A 23,714-nucleotide genomic window follows, 5' to 3' on the forward strand; every position below is an offset into this window, starting at 1 on the left:
TTGAAGTCACGGTTCGGTATGGTTAGAATTTTTGAAATATAATCATTTACACAGTTACTGTCACAACTTGTTTTCATGACAAATTAATTTAAATATATATTAAATAATTAAGACATTACTAACAGGTAAAGTAAATATAATGAATATATAAGCTAATATAGTGCATATATTTAGTAGGGATGGGTAAAAAAATATAAATTTTCGATTTTAATCGATTCTTATTTTTATGAGCCGATATCAATTCTTAAATCCCAAGAATCGATTAGTCTAGTCCGTTTTCAGTTGATGAATGAGCAGAATATGTAGCGCCTCCCATCCAATAAATCGCAATAATCTTTGTGCTTTGTTACTTTTGATATGAAGCAAAGTCTCTTCAAATGACGTCCATCTTATTATGAGATTCAAAAAATAAATACCGTTTTGGCGCTGTTTAATGTGGCGTGACAGATCGCTTTAGCGCCTCAGTTAAAGAGAAGCATGTGATCATCCTCTCCTCCGCTTTAATACCAGTTACAGCGAAATAAACATGAACATCTGAAGGTATGTTAAAATATACAGTACAACTTACTGAAATCCGTATCAGGTCTCGTGTAATCGCTCAATCAGTGTTTCAACCTCGGAAAGACGTCAATAAAACAGCTTCAATGTCACGTGACGTCACATTTACCTCAGAAAAACATATTCAGTGACCATAAACTTGTTAGTCAGCTAGAAAAGTGAACTCTAGAAAGCAGCATTCTGATAAATATAGCTATGCACCGTTTTACATTATAATTTTTTAATGTTCTTCAATATTTAATGCATGTTTGAATAAATCAGTTATGACAGCCACGATTTAAATGTTTATATTTAAAAAAAAAACACAAATTGGAGTAGAAATATGATTATGTAATTCTAAACTTTATTTATAATAAAAACATAATTGAGTGTAATTTAAGTGTTTGTATATAAATAAGTTAATTTAACTTTCAGTAATATTATAGTAGTACCAGCTGACTCCCATGTGTAGTTTACAGCATTAGTTGAGAGATTTTTTCCTCTAGAAAATTTTCCTCTAGAAAATTTGAAATACTACATCCAAAATAATCAATATCGAATTGAATCAAATCGAAAGCATGTGAATAGTAATCGAATTGAATTGTGAAAATTGTGTCAATACCCAGCCCTAATATTTAGTGAAATGCTCCTTCTAGAGTTTATTTCTCTAGTGAACTAACATGCTGTGGACACTGAATGACTTGCCTGAGGTAAATGTAATGCTACGTCAGATATTATTCTCAAGCTGTTTTATTGATGTCTTTCTGCGGTTGAAACTCTGGTTGAGAGATTACATGTAAACATATCTATGAATAGGTCTTGTTCTTCTTCTGCACTTTTTCCTGTTGTGGCGGTTAGCAAACAGTGCTGCATTACCACGCACCCCCTTCTGGATTGGAGTGTGTATCGCCTGTGACGGACTGTATTCGTCGTCTGACTGCATGAATCGAACCGTGACGTCTGCAGCGTCTTGTTCAGGACAAATAAATAAAAATAAAAATTAACCAATTAATTACACATTTTTTCTGTAATTAATCGCGATTAAAAGCATTGGAGTTTTAAATATTTTTATATTGGAATAATTTAACTTACTCTCCAAAGAAACAATTTTGGCATAATTCTGTGTGTTATTGTTTGTTCAAGCGTGAAAGAGAACTCGATACTGGCGTGCATTTTTCTGTGTGTGTCACATGACACGACATTCACAGACAGCATGTTCTCTTTTATCTTGTGGTGCTTGAATAGTTTAAAAGCATTTGTGTGAATAAGAGCGTGATCATAATATGTAACGTTTTATGACGGAAAAAAACGGATGCTGCTCTAATTGCGTTAAATATTTTTAAGGGGATTAAACTGGAAAAACAGTCGCATGCATTAACGCTAATTTTTATTTTTATATGCATTTATTATACATTTACAATTTTTTTTTGTTGGATGTGATTAAACCTACAAATAAATAAATAATTTTGCTCATGAAAACCAAATTTACACTATTGTCTATCTCATATGATCATTCTGGATCATCAGAGCTCGTTGTTTGTGTCTTTGTTTAGGTGTTACTGTGTAAAGATGCTGAAAAGCAGTGCAGTGGTGACCGAGAGAAACTCTCCTCTTCTCCACAGGTAAACCTTACTGTATGATTTACCAGATTAATAACACTAATCTGAAGTGACTGACAGCACAAGATACGATGTCTTCATCATTCAGGTTCTTTTCTTTTTCAGTTATCCTTTGATTTTACATTCATGCATTTAGCAGATTCTTATGTCCAAAGCTATGGAAATTTTTTCATATTCATTTTCATCATAGAGATCTTCATTCAAGCAACAAACCAAACCACCCACTTCTGAGAATCACAACAAAAATTTTGATTTGAAGCAAGAAAATTATATATTTTAAATTTTTACAAGTGAACTATTATTATTAAAATTTTCACTTTATTTTATTATGAAAACAATGCATTTTATGTTTTTTGGAAATATTCTGATACACGAACAAAGTCCCTTAAATACATTTCACTCGGCGGCCATCTTTGAAACACCTCACGGACATACAAGTGCAGCTTCTATCTCTTTGAATGGCGAAACATCAAATTCTCCAAAGCTGTTTGCCAAGCTTTCGATTAAAATTCATATTTGAAATCACCAGTGAAATCTGACAACAATGGACTATATGCACGGGTTACTTCCTGGTTGTCGTTAAGCCAGCTCGAGCACTTCCGGTGAACTGTTAGCTGTTCATTCTGTAGTCGTTGTACATTGACACAAAACCATCTATGGTTGACTTTTTAATGTTGTATTTATATTTTAATGCAGTTATCACATTTACCTAATTTGCCAATAAACCAGTTTTATTGATTGCAATAAAGACGAAGCTATTGGGACTGTTTAAAAACGCCGTGTCTGTAATTAGACACGCACACACATTTTTTCCCCAGCGCTTCAAATGTTATTTTTAATGTGATGACCACAAACATTATTTGTTCATCCTTCTGAGATTGTCCCCATTGTAAAACCGAACGTTTAAAAATGTAGGAAATTTAACATTTGATAGAAAACACTTATTTAAAAATAAAAAAGACACTATTTAGCACTTTAACCAGGTGGCGGCAAAAGTAGCATTTATTTGCGCACATATCAGCCATTTCCTCTAAACGTTTTTCACTTCGTTTTTGACTAAATATTAAACATTATAAAATAACTAGGTTTAAAATACATTTTGTCAATGTGAAGTATGAAATACTTACAAAATCTTATGAAAAACAATAACTTTTATTGTGAATTACACAGAAAGTGAGCACCGGGCTTTCCCTTTATAATCACAGCAGCTGTCAGTCAGTGCAGCGCAAGATCAATGATTTCAGCACACTTGTGAAAACACACATTTTATTGAATTAATCTAACTAAAGTGCACAATAAATATTTAATTTTTGAAGTTTTTTTTCCACATAAATGTGTGAAAACTAATGGTCGAATTGAATTTAGCCGAGGAGGAACATTGAGGTACGTCTTTATTTTTATTTTTTTTTATGCTGTCTTACGTTTGAATAACTAAATTAATGCTATGCCACACTATTTAAGTGACTATATTCTGATTATAAACTAAGTATTACACTACTGATGCTCAACACACCAGCAAATGACTCACCGGAAGTTTTCGAGCTGGCTTATATTAATGCGGAAGTTCTAAAGAACGCTCCGTGCATATAGTCCATTGTCTCATAAATTCTAAACGCTCGAATCATGACAAAAAAACGGTACTTTTCATGCTGGATCAAGCTAATGCGCATGTGCAGTCGACACCGTCGACCGTTAAGGCTGCGGTCACGCCTACTAAGTGGCAAAAGACTGAGCGGCAGCATTGGTTTTCAGCGTGAATGCCGCGAAAAACACACAAACACATCCAAAACAATGTTTTGGAGCTTTGACACAAACCCTGGGTATATATTTAAAGACTGCCGAAAGCTACAGAAAAAAAGAAGCAAATGGATCGCTGCAATTCACAGAAACAGCTGGACTCCAGGCAGAGAAACATGGATTTGCAGTTATCATTTTGTGTCAAATATTTGGATTTTGAGGTAAAATCATACTATATATATTGTATTGTTATATATTGTGTCAATTAAATATTTTCCATCTTATATTCTGCATAATTGGGTGTTTTTAAATAAACAACACTGACAAAAACTGTACTATAAAACTATATTTGTGTTAGGGCTGGACAATATGAAGAGATATATAATAAGTGATTACGCGGATTAAAACTTACCTATATTGTAGTTATATCAAATATTCGCAGGCAGATTTGCTTTATGTATTTCCCCGGTGTCGAAATCAGGCACATATAAATGTCAGGAAACACGTCTCCTGGCTGCATGTCAATATCCATGGGTTAGGTTTATTTGACAAGTTGTAAGGAACACTTTCGAGTCCAACCTTTTAATAACCTTTAGTGTTATCGTTTGTTTTACTCCGTTTTCGCAGTTTCCCCTATTTAATCCAGTCACACTGCAGGTTCTTATGCCACTCAGTTCATCTGAGGGAGCACGCTTTCGGCGGGAAAGTGTCGTCGATGCATTTTTTTTTTTTTTTTTTTTTTTTTTTTTTTTATTTTTATATAAGGACAAAAATTACAGATCAAAAAATGTAACAACAATAGAAATATAGGCAAATACAAAAACAGTAAGGAAACAAACGAGAAAATAAATAAATATATGAACAATGGAGAAAACAAACAAACAAACAAAAAAAAAAAATAAATAAATAAATAAATTAAAAAAAAAATAAAAAATAAAATAAACCCTATGAGCCAGAGGTAATATAACTTAAATTATACTGAAAAAAGAAGAGAAGGGTCCTTTTTTTTTTTTTTTTCCTTTTTTTTTTTTTTTTTCCCTTTTCCTTTTTTCCTTTCCCTTTCCTTCTTCTTTGAACATCATAAAAAGGCATAAATATTATACTTTGTGCACAACGAATTGGACTTTAGGGCTTTGACATTGCTGGAAGAGGAAATAGTGCCCAAATAACATTTCAAATCTTGACAAAAAATAATAAAAAGAGGTTTAAGAGACAAAAATTTACACTTATGTATAAAAAACTTGGCAAGAAAAATAAATAGATTTACAAGAAAGTATTTGTCTTTTAGATTTTTATCGGAGTTATATAATCCAAATAATACATCCTTAAATGTCAAAGAAAAATTTTCAAAAAAAGAAGCATGTATAAATAAACAAAATTTCTTCCAAAAAATAGCTACATGAACACACTCCCAGAAAAGGTGAGGGATAGACTCATCTTCCGCCCCACAAAAAGAGCATAGAGAATCCTTCTCAGGAAACATTTTTTGGATATAAAGATTGACAGGGTAGAAACGGTATAACAACTTAAATGAAACCTCTTTAACCTTATTAGTGATTAAATATTTGTTGGGTAAAGACCACACTTTCTTCCAAGGAATATTATTAAAACAATTACTCCAATAAGATATTACAGAAGGGACAGTGATGATATCATTCTGAAAGAGTTGTCTAATCCTTCTATTTCTGAGAGAAGGACTGGACAAAAAACAAACCTTCCCTATTGTTGTCTCAAAAGGATGAGTCCAAGAGGTAAAAAGAGGTGAAGAGTCTCCTGAGTTTTTTATAAGAGCAATAGCTCCACTAGGGATAGCATCCATCACTATGGCAAAGTCTCGTGGGGTGACAGGAATACAATATTTAGCTAAAAATTCAGAATAAGAAAACAAAAGACCATTTGAATTTAAAAGTTGAGAAACCAAAAGAATATTGTTAGCAAACCAATCTGGGAAAAAAAGTGTTTTATTTTTATATCGGATATCATGGTTATTCCAAATAAAATACCTGTGGGGACTAAAATTATGTTTGTAAATTAAATGCCAAGCCAAAAGCATCTGCTTATGGAAATTTGATAATTTGATGGGCAATTTAGAAATATTGTAGTTACATACTAAGAGAAAGGGAAGACCACCGACTTTAGAAAAGATATAGTTAGGAATAGTGTTCCATATGGAATCAGAATCAGTTAGAAATTGCCTCAACCAATTGATCTTAAACGTATTATTTAAAGAAGCGAAGTCAAGAAAGTTAAGACCTCCTTATCAAAGCTATTTATGACAACAGATTTTTTTAAGTAATGTCTCTTGTGTTTCCATAAAAAGTCAAAGAGCATTCTATCAACCTTCACACAAATTGACTTATCTACATACAAGGAAAGAGCAGGGTAGGTCAATCGAGAAACACCTTCGGCTTTAGCAAGGAGAGCCCTTCCCCGTAAAGATAAGTCCCTTTGGAGCCAGGAGTTAAATTTTTTATTAGCTTTAGTAATTACTGGATCAAAGTTTAATTTTTCCTCTCATTTTACCATCTTTACAAACAATCACACCCAAATAACACACTTCGGTTTTAACCGGAATACTATGCAGGAAAGAAGCAGAACAAGACTTTAAGGGAAGGAGTTCACATTTATTTAAATTCAGAAATAAACCGGAAGCTTTAGAAAATAGTTTAATTAGATCAAGAGCGATAGGGATCTGTGAGTCATTTTTTAAAAAGAGTGTAGTATCGTCGGCTAATTGAGTTATAAGAATCTGTTTATCAGCTATATTAATACCTTTTAGTTGACTACTCAACAGAGAAGAAGTAAGGAGCTGAGCAGCTAGTAAGAACAAGTAAGGCGATACCGGACAACCCTGGCGAACCCCTCTAAACACATTAAATCTTGGAGAAGTGCCAGATTTAAGATTAATTGAGCAGTTGCCATTTTTGTATAAAGTTCGGACAACTTTGCAAAAGAAATCACCAAAACCAAATTTACACAGGGATTGTAAAATAAAATCATGTTCAAGGGAATCGAAGGCTTTATAAAAATCTAAAAAAAGAATAAAACTTTCATCGCTAATCAGATCATCATAGTCTAATAAATCTAAAACTAGGCGTATATTATTAGCAATATGCCTGTTAGGAATAAAAATGTCGTCGATGCATACCCTCTATCCGGTTGTTAAGTCTGACGTCACGCGGCAGCGCTTCCGGGTCCTAACGCTCTATCTCATACCACAAGAAAACAACAAATGGTTCTAATATACATACACCATGTGGTGTAAAAAATATATAATTACAACCTTTATCTCCATATCAAAATTCCTGATGGCCAGACAATGACTCATCTTTTATTAATCATTAAAATATTAATATCTGTGACGCTGTGAGCACGGAGACTGTTGGGTAGACTGTAAGTATTTAAAATGTTTAACTTTTTTAAATGATTGATGTTTAATCGATGGCATTCTCAAGTGAAACGAGTCGAGGTTTGGACCCGGAAACGGCGTTCTTCGACTTAACAAGTGGATAGGAAGCGTGCGTCTGACTGTTTCTATAGTAACGGGAGCTTCTAACGGCCGCGATGACTTTACCAATCGATTAAGCGATTGGATCTTATTTAGAAGGGGGGAATTATTCCGCCATGTTGCGCGTTGCACTTTCTCCTATTCAAAACAATATGAGTGATGCGTCTTGTGTTATTCTATAGAGTGCCCCAGGGGTGAGGCGTTTTTGTAGGCAAAACCCGGAAGTGAGTTAGCATTTTAGGAGTTCCGGTCTATGGGTTTTTTGAATGGGTTTTTGCTAAATCGCTTGAAATAAGGTCTGTGGTTAACAAAGCCTCTAAATACTTTAACGTTTTGATCTATGACATAAAGCACACCAGTTATAACCCACTTGTGATTTTTTAAACTTTTACTGTGTCTTAAAATCGGCGGTTGCTAACAAATTGCTAAAAGAGACTTTCATTTGGCGGGGACTTTAGACGTCATCATTAAAAACGGGACATTTGGACAGCATTTCTCATGAAAAAGTGGAAAAGTATTCATAACAGCACAGATCATAATCAGCGAGCATGTTTTTAAATAACGTTGTTTTCTAAATAAAGTTTGAGGAAGTTTGGTGGTGACGACGTTGATCCACGACCATGTTGTGCTGTAGTTCGTTTATAGCCTACTGTTAGCCTTTTATATCTGACGACTTTATTTAGGCTTCAAAATGTATAAATGTTGTGTTAACTTGTAAAGATTATCTTGATAGACAAAACGTGTAAGTGTCATAACCCTTTGTTAAACACAGAGCGTATTTTCTGTGATTTTCCAAAAGTCTATGGGAAAAACGCATAGGCTTTCGATCGAGGGAACCCGTGCGCCGCTAACTTCCGGGTTGCCCTACAAAAACGCGTCATCCCTGGGGCACTCTAGACCTTATTTACCAGAGAAACAAGCGCGCCGCCATCTTTATAAAATTGTCTTTGAGCTTCCGTTTTGCGGTAGCTCTGTATATTTCTATGGCATCGCTGTCAAAGAATAATTAGTTGGTTAAGTGGATTTACTTAATGAAATCCACTTAATGAAAGTTATCACGAGCATTGTTATGTTCAAAGCAGATGTCTTAACAAATGTCAGTAGATCGGGAAGATTTTAAAAGGAGCAGTTCATTCATAAATGTAATATCGCTGTGTAAATACAAACCGGAAGTCAAAAGACAACGAGCGCAACGCTGAAAAGGGGCGGGGCTACATAAGGTCTATAGTCTTTGACACAAATATAATAAAGTTTAAATTTGATTGCATCATTGACACCAGTTTTATTTTGTTATCAGTGAGATACTATTTTTTTATTATTATTATTATTATTTTTTTTGTCATTTTGTTGTGTGTTTTTGTCATTTTGATTTGTTGTTTATTTTAAACAACTAAATGAAAATAAAATGATAAATGTTGCTTCGGCAAGTAGCTGAAATAAAAGTATAAAAGTTATATTTTATTTTCAGTTAATATTTATTGTACTTCAATTAGTTTTAGTTAACTATAATAACCCTTTTTTGCTGCTATTTCTGTTTCCAATCGCAAGACTTGTGGCTCTTAAAGAAGCGATTATCTTCACTGAGCTCAAACATTTATGTTGAAAATAGAGAAAATGAATAATTTGTTCAGTATACGGACTTTTAAACCATAAGCCAATGGTATTGTAACTATATCGTCTCCTTATTGCTGTATCGGTTTGCAGATCTTGTATTTCTTGTTCCTCTTCCGTTCTAAAATGTCTCTCACACACGCCTGACCCCAAACCTCATGCAGCAAAATTACGTTTTGTCCGTGAATTCCCTCTAGAGTGGTTTGTGTTCAGCCGTAGCCAGATGTATATAAGATAATGGGCTCTTGGAATTTAGGAAGTGATGTCAGTGGCGCAGCGGGCCAAGCCTAAACGACTTATTATTTTAAGTGTTCAGTTGGGTTTTGCAGAGGAAAAAGCAGCGGTGAAACTTTTACAGCCGTTTTGGGTTAATGTGAGTCGAGGCCCTTAAAACGCGGACCGCCCTTTGATGAGACGGCGGCTGCGGTCGGGGCCACCTGCGCTCGACGCTGTTGTTTGAGAGGCATGATGCCTGTGGAATAAATGTTTACTTGCAGCATTAAGGGAAACCGGCACTCAAAACAAACTGGTCGCAGTCTGAGCGCCTCTGGGCCGTGTGTGACCAGGCTGAGCGCATCGGGAATCTTTCCTCACTGCCGCCATGTGGAAAACATGAGGTCATACAGGATGGGATGACACTCGGAATCACTGGACATAGACGGGACACGCCGAGTGATGGACACAGTTTAGATTTACACTGCAGAAATCATTTTCTTTATCAGTGCTTTTGTCTTGTTTTGCAGTAGAACGTCCATAAAACAACTTGAGAAACAACATTGCTTAAGATATTCTGACGTGTTTCATCTATGTTTAATTAAGTGTACTTTTATAACAACATTGGCATGTTTTTTATTGTATATTTGGAGTGTATAACTTTCGCATTTGCTTAAAATGAACAAATTTTGCTTATTTACAACCATTTAAAAAAAAACATTAAAAATATTGCTTAAAACAAGTATAAACAATTTAATAATATAATACAATTTTTATTCCAATATGATTTAAAATATATATATTTATTTATAATAATTATTATAAGAATTACTTTACATATGGTTAAAAAATAATATATAAAAAAATATAATATAAAAATTTCTAAACATCCATAAAAACAACTTGAATAGCAAAATTGCTTCAAATATTCACAGTTGTTATGTGTATGTTTATGTGTATTTTTCTTACAATATTAAGAAAAATATGGATTTATGACAGTTTTTAAAAAACATTTAAAAATATTGCTTAAAATAACAATAAACAAATTAATAATAATAATTATATATATATATATAAATATATCATAGTTATTATAAGAATTACTTTACATATGGTTAAAAATATATCAAAAATATAACATAAAAATATCTAAACATCCATAAAACAACTTGAATAGCAAAATTGCTTCAGATATTCAGAGTTGGTACATGTATATTTGTGTATTTTTATTAAAATATTAAGAAAAATATGGATTTATGACCATGTTTTAAAAAAACACATTTAAAATATTGCTTAAAACAAGAATAAACCATTTAATAATATAAAATAATATAATATATATAAATATATTTATAATAGTAATTATAAGAATTTACATATGGTTAAAAAATAATATATGAAAATATAATATAAAATATCTAAACATCCATAAAACTTGATTAGCAAAACTGCTTCGGATAGATATGTGTATGTTTATGTGTATTTTTCTGAAAATATTGGCATATTGGCAAAAATATTGGCATAACACTCACTTTTTATTTGCTTATAAAAATTGATTATTGAATTTATGACCATTTTTAAAGCATTTATTAAAAAATACATTGCTTAAAACAAGATTAGAACGTAATAACACACACACACACACACACACACACACACACACACACACACACACACACACACACACACATATATATATATATATATATATATATATATATATATATATATATATATATATATATAGAATTACTTGACATAAATATAATATAAAAATATACTGTAATATTTACATTTAATATAAATATAATGCAATGTATTATACTTTTATAGGTTTAAAATATATATAAATATTTATTTTGAAAGATAAAAAAAATACTTTTTAACTAATATATTTATTTAATAATTAATAATATTACAATTATAATTGTTGCGTGGTTCAATTAACATCTGAAGTAAATGAATCTTGTATAAAAGATATTTAATAATGAAAAACAAGCCAAAGATACTGATGAAGATGATTTTTTTGCAGTATAAAGTTTTTAGGAAACAAACACGTGACCTTATCTTTTATTTCTGATTGTGATGATATGATAAATTAATGGGCCGCCCTTTCCCAACATCGGCACAGATGTTTCCTGATTTTATTCGCTTTGTGAAATTGCACTTTAAATGTGTCCTCAGCACCATTATCATCAGCGGTTGTGCTGACGGTGGCTTTTGGTTATAAAAGACAGTCTGACACGTGTTTGCAATGCTTTCTGTGTTGTTAACATGCCGATTCACAGCAAACGTTTACAGCTCCAATCCGTCAAGAGACCCTAATTAGACACCATTTGATTGGATGATCAATATCCTAAAGCAAATCGCCAGTAGCGTCACTATTACTGCTGCACATGTGTTAGTGATCTGAACAAACACTTCATAATCAACCCTGGTGTGGAATGACATCACTGAGACTCTATGGTTTTGTTGGTTTATAGTTTAAATTTTTGATGTATTTTATATATAAATGTATTTTTCCAGTTGTGACATATGATATACTGACTGAACAGACATTTTAAAGGCATATTAGTTTAATTTTCTCATTCTTTTCTGTGTGTTCTTGTGGATAATTTGCCACATATTTAAACATGAATGCTCTTCCTCACTCGTAGTCATCAGTGACATCATCACTGTGGGAATTGACTTTGTGGTTTTGCGTCCCAGTGATCTGAAATGACCTTGTTTCTTGCCCGGACTTGTTTCACAGCCCTTCCATTGTGTAAGCGTCTTCCTCTCAATATAAACTCACCATGACGTCACACAAGCTCTCAGGCCCATCAGCACAGAGTGTTCAGATGATTAACTCATATATATGACCACTTTTCCCCATGAATAAGTGACATTTTCATTTTTTTCCCACACAGACTCATATACTCAAAACCCAAACGAGGAAAGACGCGGTGGACAGTCCATCCTGTGAGCACAAGGACATGTGTTTGGCTTCAAAAGTGTCATCGGCGCAGAATGACCACAGTTTTACCCAACAAAACGCCCTGTTTAACAAGGAGATCACTCAGGTATGATCACTGACTTTTCACTAGTGTTATTCATTTGCATTTTATGTACTTGACAGATGATTTTTATTTGCACTCAAGGCAATTTTGTATGCATTTCTGGGAATCAAACCCATGTTTTCGGAGCTGCTAACACATTTTAAGCTACAAGAATGCTGTTTACGGTGAAAAGGTCACATTTCACACCAAACTCGATTGGAAAACATATTGTATTTTTGCATAAAGAAAATGAAGACCAGTACATTTTTTTTTTCATTGTAACAATATATAACAATTTATTTTAACAACAACAATAATTATTTAATTCAAATCAACCTAAATTAGTATTTAATTAAGCAGTGCAAGTTATGCAAGCATAATATAGATATAAATATCAACAGAAATCAGCATATCAAAATGATTTCTGAAGATCATGTGACAAATATGGAGTAGTGATGCTGACAATTCAACAGGAATAATACAATTTGTAATGGTATGTATATAAATTATATTTTTAATAAATATAAATACATTTTAAATAACATCCATACTTTTTGTAAAATTATATAATTATTATTATTATTATTAAAAAAATATATATATATATATTAAAATATATATTTCATATATATTTTGTACAATTATTATATGTATATATTTAATATATATATGTAGATTAAAAATTCAAAAAAAAAAAAAAATATATATATATATATATATATATATATATATATATATATATAATTGTATCTTTTTTATAATTTTTTATATATTTTATAATAATACATAAAAATCTAATTTATTATATATTTTTATATATTTTTTATAATTTATATTTTATAATATATTTTAATTATATATATATATATATATATATATATATATATATATATATATATATATATATATATATATATATATATATATACATAATTTTATAAAATATAAATATATTTTTGCATTGTGAAATTATCACCTTATAATGTTAAAAAGTTTGTGTGTATATATATATATTATATATATATATATATATATATATATATATATATATATATATATATAATTATATATGAAGGGGCCTAAAAGTATGCTTCATTTCCTTTATACAAAACATAATTTCTTATTTCATTCTTGTTGATTTTGGGGTGAAATCTGGGCATGTTGTTGAAAGTAAATAACATAAAGCAAAATCATTGTCATTGTGCTTCATATCAGAATATCAGTATTTGCATTTGTGTCTCCTTGAAGAGGAAGGCCTGTTTTGGCTCACATTTTTGTTTTTTTCCCAATAAACTGATGTCAAAAGTAGTAAATTGTTTGAGTGGTTGCATCACTAAGTGGAAAATTACACTTGCGGTTTACACACAAAAAAGAAAAAGCAGTGGAGATAAAGGTGGAAACAGACCGTCCTGGCCCTCTGACCCTGTTCTAGCCCCTCTGTTTCGTTTCTTTGCTTCTTTTTGTCTGAAGTTGGAGTGCGGGCAGCACAGGGGAGTGGGAGGGAAGAGAACAGCCACAAGAGGAGCAATTATTTTGGGATGAGATCATTGTTTGGCCCTGTCTGTTCACGCCTCTGGCCTTCTGAGGCTAAACCGAGCCGCTCAAGTGCTCGCGTTATCCCATCGCCACGCTCGCTCTGACATACAAGGGCATTTTTTGGGGATATTTGCTTCAGGACGCAGCTGCTGCTCTCCGGTCCGACTGTCAACAGCCCATGTAAACTGTGAGATTTACTGAGTTAAAGTGAAGTGGGCAGCACAGTGTTTTAGACGACAGATGAGCGTAACACGTCGTTAATGTTAATAGGCTGAAGAACCGCTGCCATTTGTTTAGGAAATGGCCTTTGGACGTATATTTATTCTTACGTTCGCGTTGGGCAAACCCTCCATCTCTTTATGGGCGATTCACTGATGAATCTGTGTTAGTGTGGCATTATAGAGGCGAGGATGCGGAAATGGGCCTCCGTTTAAGAAATCCCAAATGATGGTAAATTATAGAGGTGAAAGTCAACACTTCCTCCAGCACTCTTTAAGATTGCCCCATAAAACCCTTTATAATGTAGAAAGCATAATATTGTGTATTCTGTAGGGATCCACTTAAAAAAGTGGGTTAATTCTAAATTTATATACCAGTTAAATGAAACTAGATTTAGATTCAAATTAAGTGCGGCATCTACTCTGATTAAAGGACAGGCCTTTTTTTTTTTTAAGCAAGAAATGAATACTTTTACTCAGTAAGGATGCATTAAATTGATCTGAAGTGGCAGTAAATATATATATATATATATATATATATATATATATATATATATATATATATATATATATATATATATATATATATATATATATATATATATATATATATATATATATATAATGTTACAAAAGATACTATTTCAAATAAATGCTGTTCTTTTAAAAATGTTTCTGTCCTTGGAAAAAAAATAAATAAATATCACTGCTTCCACAAGAATATGAAACTGTTTTCAACATTGATAATAATCGGAAATGTTTCTTGAGCAGCAAATCATCATATTAGAATGATTTCTGAAGGATCATGTGACACTGAAGACTGGAGTAATGATGCTGAAAATTCAGCTTTGATCACAGGATATAAATTACTGTTTAAAATGCAAGGTAATTTTATTTGCATAGCAAATTTCATACACAATGGTAATTCAAAGTGCTTTATATAAAGAAAAAACAAATACATAATAATAAAAATGGCATTAAAAGTCAGAAATAAAAAGATGATACATAAAACATTGATGTAATATGAAATAAAAACAAGAAAAAGAATTAAAAGAATAAAAAGATAATATGTATAAAATAAAGTGCAAACACATAGAAAATGACTGGTCTTTTTTTTTTTTTTTTTGTCCAAAGGCCTTAATAATAATAAAAAACAAAGATATGACATCTAAAGTATGTACAGCTAGATCTCTTTTATTAAATCCAAAAGGTTTTAATTATATTTTGCTTCATATAAAGATATTTTAAAGATTTTGAAGCGTCAAAATGTCATTTGGTTTTACCGTCCAACCGTTCATTTGTGATTAAAATATCCTAAAATGTAATAAATGTATATATTTTTTATTGTGGCATGATTTTATAACGTCATATATCAACATAGTACAAAATGGTGTTAAAATTATGTGTAGAAGTCGTTGCTTTGTTATAAGAAAGAATGTCCGGAAAAATGAATTTCATTGATGTCGGAGAAACCAATATAAAGGGATCATTTTGGATCAATATCATGTGACAGGATGTGACATCATTCAGACACCTGCAAAGGACCACATGGTCGTGAAGCAAAGTAACTAAATCTCTCTTAACTATTTGATAAATTCATGTTTTCTCTTGATCATACGCATGTCCCGAAACATCAACCGCTATAAAACATGGAAAATGTTGCAATATTTTAAAAACTTGTACTAAATATAAAATGTTTGATTGTTCTTTAGATATCAGCCTTTTAGCATTGATTGAAAATATCGTCATTCGATAAAACCGAAATTTTGGTTAAACCAAATTTCTTTTTTCGTGATCCAAAAAAAGTGTAAAAGAAAAACACAAAATCAGTGTTAATTGATTATAAAAACCACACAATCTCATTGTTAACACTTAATAAAACTTCAAAATTAATAATTATATCTCTTTTGAACACTAGTATGAGTATGTGAGATTATTTTGGCCTGTTTCAAATGAAAATCGTGCACCTGATTGCTTAGTAAGCTAACAGCACACCTCTCCCTAAGTATGAGGAAGAGTTTTCACTTCATATCAAACATTTCCCAACTAAACAACCTCTTGTTAGATATCAGTATCACAGTACAGGAACTCCTTTTGCTAATTTTCTTAAAGAAGAAAGTAAGGCACTCTGATGACAGTATCATTTCACCACAGCATTCGCTATGATTTACAGAATGTTATTTTTTGAAAAACAGACTATTGTTCCAAAGGGAAGCGGAAGAAACAAAGGCATCGCCTCCTGAATGAAGTCATCGGTGGGGTATAGAGCGAGGCGATAGAGCTGTTTACACAGGCCTCCAATATAGAAATACCTTTGAGCCTGTGGGAAGCCATTAAAAATAATGGCTGATCTTTTATTAGAAGTGACATCATATTATTTTTTATCTGCACTGTAAGATCTTGCCAAGCGTTGTGGTGGGGTGTTTTGTTTTGTTCACATGTGATGTGAATCTCCTGTGTGTTTTTGATTTGTACTCTTAAGACCACAAATTTCTGAAAAAATGTGAAAAGCAAAACTGACGTCTCCTCAGCAATCAATCACATCTGTCGGTGTGGGACGAATTATGAGGCGAAGATGAATATTTAATATCCGCTCTAGCAATAGCGATGCTTTCTTTATCCAGCAGCACTAATACCGTCTCCTTATATTTAGCCCGATTTGTTGGTTTTATTGGCTCACAATGCATTTAGTCTTGTAGAAATGACAAGTTCATTTAACAATCCTTTTGTTCGCGGTGACCTGGGTGGGCTTTTTGAAGACCGCCAGTGGCCTTACATTGTGTTCATACCAAATAAACATGTCCAGGACCTATCTGGGCTCGGCCACCTGTTTTCTATTCGCGCAGTGCAAACATGGCCAGAAATGGTGGTTTCAAAAGCCTTATGCAACAATCTGTGTGCTCCAGCCAAAAGAAACCTTTGCTGCTCATAACGTGATATCTGAGAAGCAGTGAGCAATCACCTGATGATGTTTCTGAAGTGTTTCTGTAAGTCGAGACACAAGTAATCGCTGTTTTCTTCAAAAACAAGAAGTCACAGAGGAGCTTCTCGTTCCTCGGCGTGAAATACTGTGACTTCACACATGTGCTTTAAAAATCCCTTTAAAGTCTATTTGCTTAATATTGTGTTTCCAGAGTGCTCTCAGAAAGCTAAGCGAGCGTAAAATGGGCCTTAAGTGTCTCAACATGTGTTCATGTTTCGAGCATTAACAATAAAATACAATGAAAAAACAGAAAGGATGAAACTAACATCCTCTGTGATGTGACCCAGGCTTCATAGTTCAGAAATTGGTCATTTTGTGTGGAATTGCCATTTGTTTTGGCCAGGTTTCTCCAATAATATTAGCATTCAAACGTTTGGGGTAAGATTTTGTCTCTTTTGCTTACCAAGGCTACACTTATTTGATCAAAAATACAGTACAAACAGTAATATTATGAAATAGTATTAGCATTTGAAATAACTGATTTCCATGTGAATATATTTAGAGGCCAAGCACCGAAGGCACCTATTGTATCCGCTGCCGCTCTTCTTCTGCTCTGGAAGTCTATGGCAGCCCCTAGAACCACTTGCGGGAATGTAATTAAATTTGGCACACAGATAGAGGACAGTCTGAACTGTCAGCATAGCAAATTTGGAGTCTCTAACTCAATCCCTCTAGCGCCACCTGCTGTCCAAAGTTGCGCTTCTATTTATACTAATAACTTTTGAACCGTAGGGGCTAGAAACAAAAATTCCTTGTCTCAAGATGATTCGATTGCACCCTGTGTCATTTTCAGTCATGAAAATTTCCCCCCAATTTTGAATTTCACGAAAATTGAACCAGATCATCTTCAGACCATGGTGACAAAGTTGTGGAATACAAGTGGATTTTTCAAACCGTTTTCGAAAAATGTGTGAACAAATTTTACGCAGCGCTTACAAAAATAGACGTAAGGCTGTATCTCCTTTACACTTTTATTGTATTCAGACTAAACTTGGTCCATGTCTTCACAAGCATGACCTGAGCATACATGCTGCCTTTCGGTGTAGTGCCACCTACTGGTCCGGAGATATGAAAAATGGCTATTTTTGCTTATAACTTCTAAACAGTTTGTTAAAAAAACATAAAAGTGGTCTTGTTAGTTTCGGGTCGTCATGCCAAGTCAAATCATATCCAATTTTCCCATATGGGCATCTGCAATTTTGAATTTTGTAGTAAAATGCTGTATTTTACAAATGCATGAATGTATCATTAAGAAACTCGGTATGGGTCATTGGCACGATGCCCTGAAGGAGTCTGAGAAGTTTCGGACCAGCGCCATCTAGTGGTGATTTGTAAATTATTTACATGCTTATAACTTATAAGTTTATTCCTGAATTCTTGCCAAGTCCAACGTTACCAAACATTATAGGTTCCGCCTTATGGTTAGTGCAACGTTGTGATTTAACGTTTAAAGAACATTCGCGGATATCTTAGAAACCATTAGTCCGATCGAGACGAAACCACTGTCGGAAAATCGGAAACATAGGTCGTTGACTATACGTTAATGGCCAAAAGTCAAAATTTTGATAGTAAGAGACAAAAAAAATTTGAGGACACATACAAAAAAAGTAGTGGGACTGCGCCACTTGGTGGCGCTATAATTGAACAAAACATGAAATTGGCTCTAACTACAGTACTGTTGGTCAGATTGACTTCAAGAAAATGCAGTGTCTTTGTTTCAGTTAATATTCTAGTCCATTATGACAGGGGTTCTCAACCTTTTGCAACTCATGGCCCACCAATGACTGTTTAAAAGCATTCCGAGGACCACCTTTCCAAATATGATAGTATGAACAAAGAATAACAGAAAATTCAAAAAGTACAATGGTATAATCCACTGTTAATCTGTTATGCCACTGTAGCAGACTAGGTCAAATCAGCTATATAGATGAAAACTGTCCTTGCATAAAAAAAAGACTTGGCAGGTTTACCATTTATTCTTGTAACAGGGCAGGTAGGACCAATGACTGGTTCAGACACACAAGGGGAACACTCTTTTAACAAATTAATTAATAATAACATCCATGCTAAAATACCTGTAACATTCTTTCTATTCATTTACATTCACCCCAATTTACGTAATTTATCAAACACTATTAGTGATATGAACATGACTGTGCGTATATATGTATACACATATACCTCAGATTTCATTAGATAGAATACAAGCTGGACCATACACAGGGTGTAATTACCGAGGTCAGAAAATGTAGTTTGCTAAGGGGATATGGGGGCATGCTCCCCTGAGAAAATTTAGATTTCTTTGGTGTACATGTGCAGTTTTAAGACGTTTTAAGTCCAACAAATTGGATAACAATAGCTTTAAAACCATGTCAACAACATGCACAGTTTTGAGGCAGCTTTAATCGCATGTGTGGTAAATTCATGACTTAACTTACAACAGATAAATGACGGTCATTGCTCGTAGTTTCTTTTGCGCTTTATATAAGCTATAATAAAGTAATTATGCAGCGCGCCGGCACATTTGCGCATGCAATTCTTGAGTGCGCGTCGTAAGCAGTCTTGTTAATTTTACAGACATAGACTGACAACATCTCATCTGACCGCAGTTCATTTTTGTTCACTGAGCCTCCTTTTCTGCGCTTGTTTGACTTGCGCCTGGCGCTGAGGCGAACTCAGAATGCGCGTCTGAAAAGTGTCCCGTTTGTTGTGGTCGTAAAGAGACAGTTCTATATAAACGCAGTGTTTTACTAAAAAAAAAAAAGATTTTTATTTTTGGTATTTTATATGCTCTGTTGGTGGTTTGTGTGGAGTAGGCCTAGCATAACACAGGGGGGATTTTTTTTTATACCCACCTAGGATAAAAATAAATCAGCAGAGGCAGGGATACATAGACCAAAAGAGGGGAAATCTGCATTTCTTTTCAGAAAATGATCCGTTTCATAGTAACATAATGTTACGGCATTTGATCGAACAGATGTTCAATTTGACATTGCGACGTGATTGGTGTTGTGATATTTAAAAATAAATTACCTTTTAGATAATGCATCTTGACTTGACTGTCACATAATATGTGTTTTTGGTCACATAAATTCATAAGAATAATTAGATAATTAGAATATATCAAGATTTGTCAATTAAAAAAAAATAAATAAATAAAAAAATTAATTTGGGTGTAGTCTAACACTGCTTACGCAGCCCACTAGATGGCGCTCCAAGGCCCACTAGTGGGCCGCGGCCCCCCGGTTGAGAATCGCTGCATTACGACATTGTTGGTCTGCTGCTAGCTTCCTTGTTTGCTTCTTTTGTGTTTGGCCCCTTAATTGCTGCTGGCAGCTATATTTTAAAATGTAATTTATTCCTGAGATCAAAGCTGTATTTTCAGCATCATTACTCCAGTCTTCAGTGTCACATGATCCTTCAGAAATCATTCTAATATGATGATTTTCTGCATAAGAAACATTTCTAATTATCATCAACCTTGAAAACAGCGACATAAACAGTAAAAGAACAGCGTTTATTTGAAATAATAGAAAGTTTGTAACATTTTTGTTTGCAACATGTCTTTACTGTTGATTTTGTGTTCTAAATCAGCCACTTCTGAGGTTACATTTTAATTAGTTGGAAGTTTTTAAAGGAAGCGTCATGTCCCACAGGCTGAGGCGTGGATCAGAGCGAAGCTTCGAGACCTGCGAGACGGCAGTAATGTCCAAAAATGTCCTCTGACAGACTGGGAGGAAGTTTGTCAAACCCTCCAGAGAGATTTGAAGGACTTTGAGAACACCGTCATACAACTCAACCAGGTGAGGACAAACCATCTTCATTGGGAAGTAAAAGATTGATGAATCATCATTCTAAGCATGTCAGGTTTCAACAGGTTCTTCAGCCAAAATCAACAAAAGAAGTTCTCCCTTTTGCAAATAAATGGCAAAACATTTACAAATTGTTATGGTAACAATCAAAACTTCTTTTTAATGTTGACGTGTCAAAGCAATTTTTAACAGATCAACTGTGACAAGACCTTTTGAACATCAAAAAGCTTTTTTGTGAAACATCCAAAATGACAAAAAAGCCACCCCCTCCCCCAGCACAGCTAAATTTGCCTTCCTTTTTTTTCGACATATTGAAATAGTACATTGCAAATAATTAACCTCTCCTGACACACATCCCTGGTGGGTTGCAAAACCGGAACTCATGTTAGTCTAAGAGGAGGGGAACGTGGATTTCAAGTCCGCAGATATGATTAAGCTGTTGTTTTAGCGGACTGTAAATCGTCAGAATGTTCTTTTCTAGCTCATGTAATGTTGCTGAATGTTTGTGCAGATGGGAGAGCAATTAATGTGCAAGCTTAACCCGACGTCTGACCTGGTGAAGAAACAGCTGGGTCAGATCCGCGACCAATGGAACACGCTCAAACAGACGGCAGCCAATCAAATCAAGGCGATGGGTGGAGCTAAGACTCTCCAGGAGTTTAACAAGAAGGTGGACCGTCTGGAGGCATGGATCAAAGAAAAGGTTAATTATACCACTAAACCTAGTTATACTAATTAACAAAGCCTTTGAATGGAATTGTTTTTGGATTTTGTCCTAAATCAGTAATCTTAGTGGTTTATAGAGAGAACATGGAAGTGATTCTGTGTTAAGATAAACTTCACAAAACACCTGTCCAGAACATGTCTCAGTCACATTTCAGTTCACAATCAAAAGAGAAAAATATGAATTTATATTTTGCATAAAGAAAATGAAGCTTATTTCTAGGCCCTGTAAGATTTTTCTTTTTGCATTGTGATATTATTTTTCTTTACTGTTGGGCTTTTTTAAATTCCTTTTATTTTTTAAAATAATGCTCATTAATGTAATACAGTAAAAGCGTGCTGTAATATACGGAAGAGGATTAGGGCCAAGCAATAATAATAAATTAAAAACATCTCGAGATTAAAGTTGTTAAATTTCGAGAAAAAAGTCGTTAAATTTCGAGAAAAAAGTCAAAATAAAATGTTGAGAATAAACTCGTTAAATTACGAGAACAAATTTGTTAAATTACGACTTTTTTATCATAATTTAATGACTTTTTTCTCTTAATTTAATGAGTTTATTCTCAACATTTTATCGACTTTTTTCTCGAAATTTAACAAGTTTTTTCTCGTAATGTAACGAGTTTATTCTCAACATTTTATCTTGACTTTTTTTTCTCGAAATTTAACGACTTTTTTCTCGTAATTTAATGAGTTTATTCTCAACATTTTATCTTGACTTTTTTCTCGAAATTTAACGACTTTTATCTCGTAATTTAACGAGTTTATTCTCAACATTTTGTCTCGACTTTTTTCTTGAAATTTAACAAGTTTTTTCTCGTAATTTAACGAGTTTATTCTCAACATTTTATCTTGACTTTTTTCTCGAAATTTAATGACTTTTTTCTCGTAATTTAACGAGTTTATTCTCAACATTTTATCTTGACTTTTTTCTCGAAATTTAACGATTTTTTTCTCGTAATTTAATGAGTTTATTCTCAACATTTTATCTTGACTTTTTTCTTGAAATTTAACGACTTTTTTCTCATAATTTAATGAGTTTATTCTCAACATTTTATCTTGACTTTTTTCTCGAAATTTTATGACTTTTTTCTCGTAATTTAATGAGTTTATTCTCAACATTTTATCTTGACTTTTTCTTGAAATTTAACAACTTTAATCTCGAGATGGTTTTATTTTTTTATTATTGATTTGCCTTAATCCTCTTCCGTAGTAATACAATGCTTTAAAACAAATTTGCATTATTTTAAGGCAGTACAACAAATATTAACATGATATTTTTAATTTTCTTTTGGCCAAATATGAGCAGAATATTTACCTGGTAACTATTAATGAGAATGTGAAAAAAAAACTTGAGATTTGGGCTAAAATTTTTATTTAATATTATTTTAAGTTTCAGAGCTGATCTTGCAAATGATGATATGATAAATACACACAAATATATATATATATATATATATATATATATATATATATAATATATATATATATATATATATATATATATAAATATATATATAATATATATATATATATATATATATATATATATATATATATATATAATTTATTTATTTATTTATTTTTGAAAAACAACAAAGTCCTTAAAGTTATTTTTGTGTTGTGACTAGTAACCTTGCAAAGAGTTACTGTGAGTGTGGAAAAAACAATGTAAAAACATCAAAATATATAAATATAGCAGCAGTTAAGGGGCCAAACACAACAGAAGCAAACAAGGAAGCTATCAGCAGACCAACAATGTCATAATGGACTATTATAGCAACTGAGACAAAGACACTGCATGCCAAGTCAATTAGACCAACAGTACTGTAGTTAGAGACAATTTTATGTTTTGTTCAATTATAGTGCCACCAAGTGACTTTGATTGCATTTTTTTGCCACTTACTATCAACATTTTGACATTTGGCAATTAGTGTATATCCAGCGACCTATGTTTTTGATTTTTCTACGGTGGTTTCATCTCGATCAGACTAACAGTTTCTAAAATATTCACAAAACACATCGCTAAATCACAACGTTGCATTAACAACAAGGCAAAAGCATGTTTGGACTCGGCAAAGATTCAAGAATCCAAGGAGATGACTTGGATAAGTCAACCACATCCAAAGTTATAAGCATGTAAAAAAATTTCACCACTAGGTGGTGCTGGCCTGAAACT

General features: G+C 32.9%; 1 protein-coding gene across 4 annotated transcripts in view; it reads left to right on the forward strand.

Annotated features, from left to right (window-relative positions):
• The window catches only part of LOC137020306 (spectrin beta chain, non-erythrocytic 1), a 74,549-nt gene that overhangs the window by 2,778 nt on the left and 48,057 nt on the right, over positions 1-23,714 (forward strand). For 3 of the 4 annotated variants that reach the window (XM_067385624.1, XM_067385626.1, XM_067385627.1), the window contains exons 2-5: positions 2,091-2,159; positions 12,135-12,287; positions 20,657-20,803; positions 21,324-21,515. In XM_067385624.1, coding sequence (XP_067241725.1) covers positions 2,091-2,159; positions 12,135-12,287; positions 20,657-20,803; positions 21,324-21,515 — 561 coding nt within the window. The remainder of the gene's footprint in view (positions 1-2,090; positions 2,160-12,134; positions 12,288-20,656; positions 20,804-21,323; positions 21,516-23,714) is intronic. The other variant, XM_067385625.1, reaches the window with a different exon arrangement.

Source organism: Chanodichthys erythropterus, chromosome 5, assembly GCF_024489055.1.
Source record: "Chanodichthys erythropterus isolate Z2021 chromosome 5, ASM2448905v1, whole genome shotgun sequence".
Classification (NCBI taxonomy): domain Eukaryota; kingdom Metazoa; phylum Chordata; class Actinopteri; order Cypriniformes; family Xenocyprididae; genus Chanodichthys; species Chanodichthys erythropterus.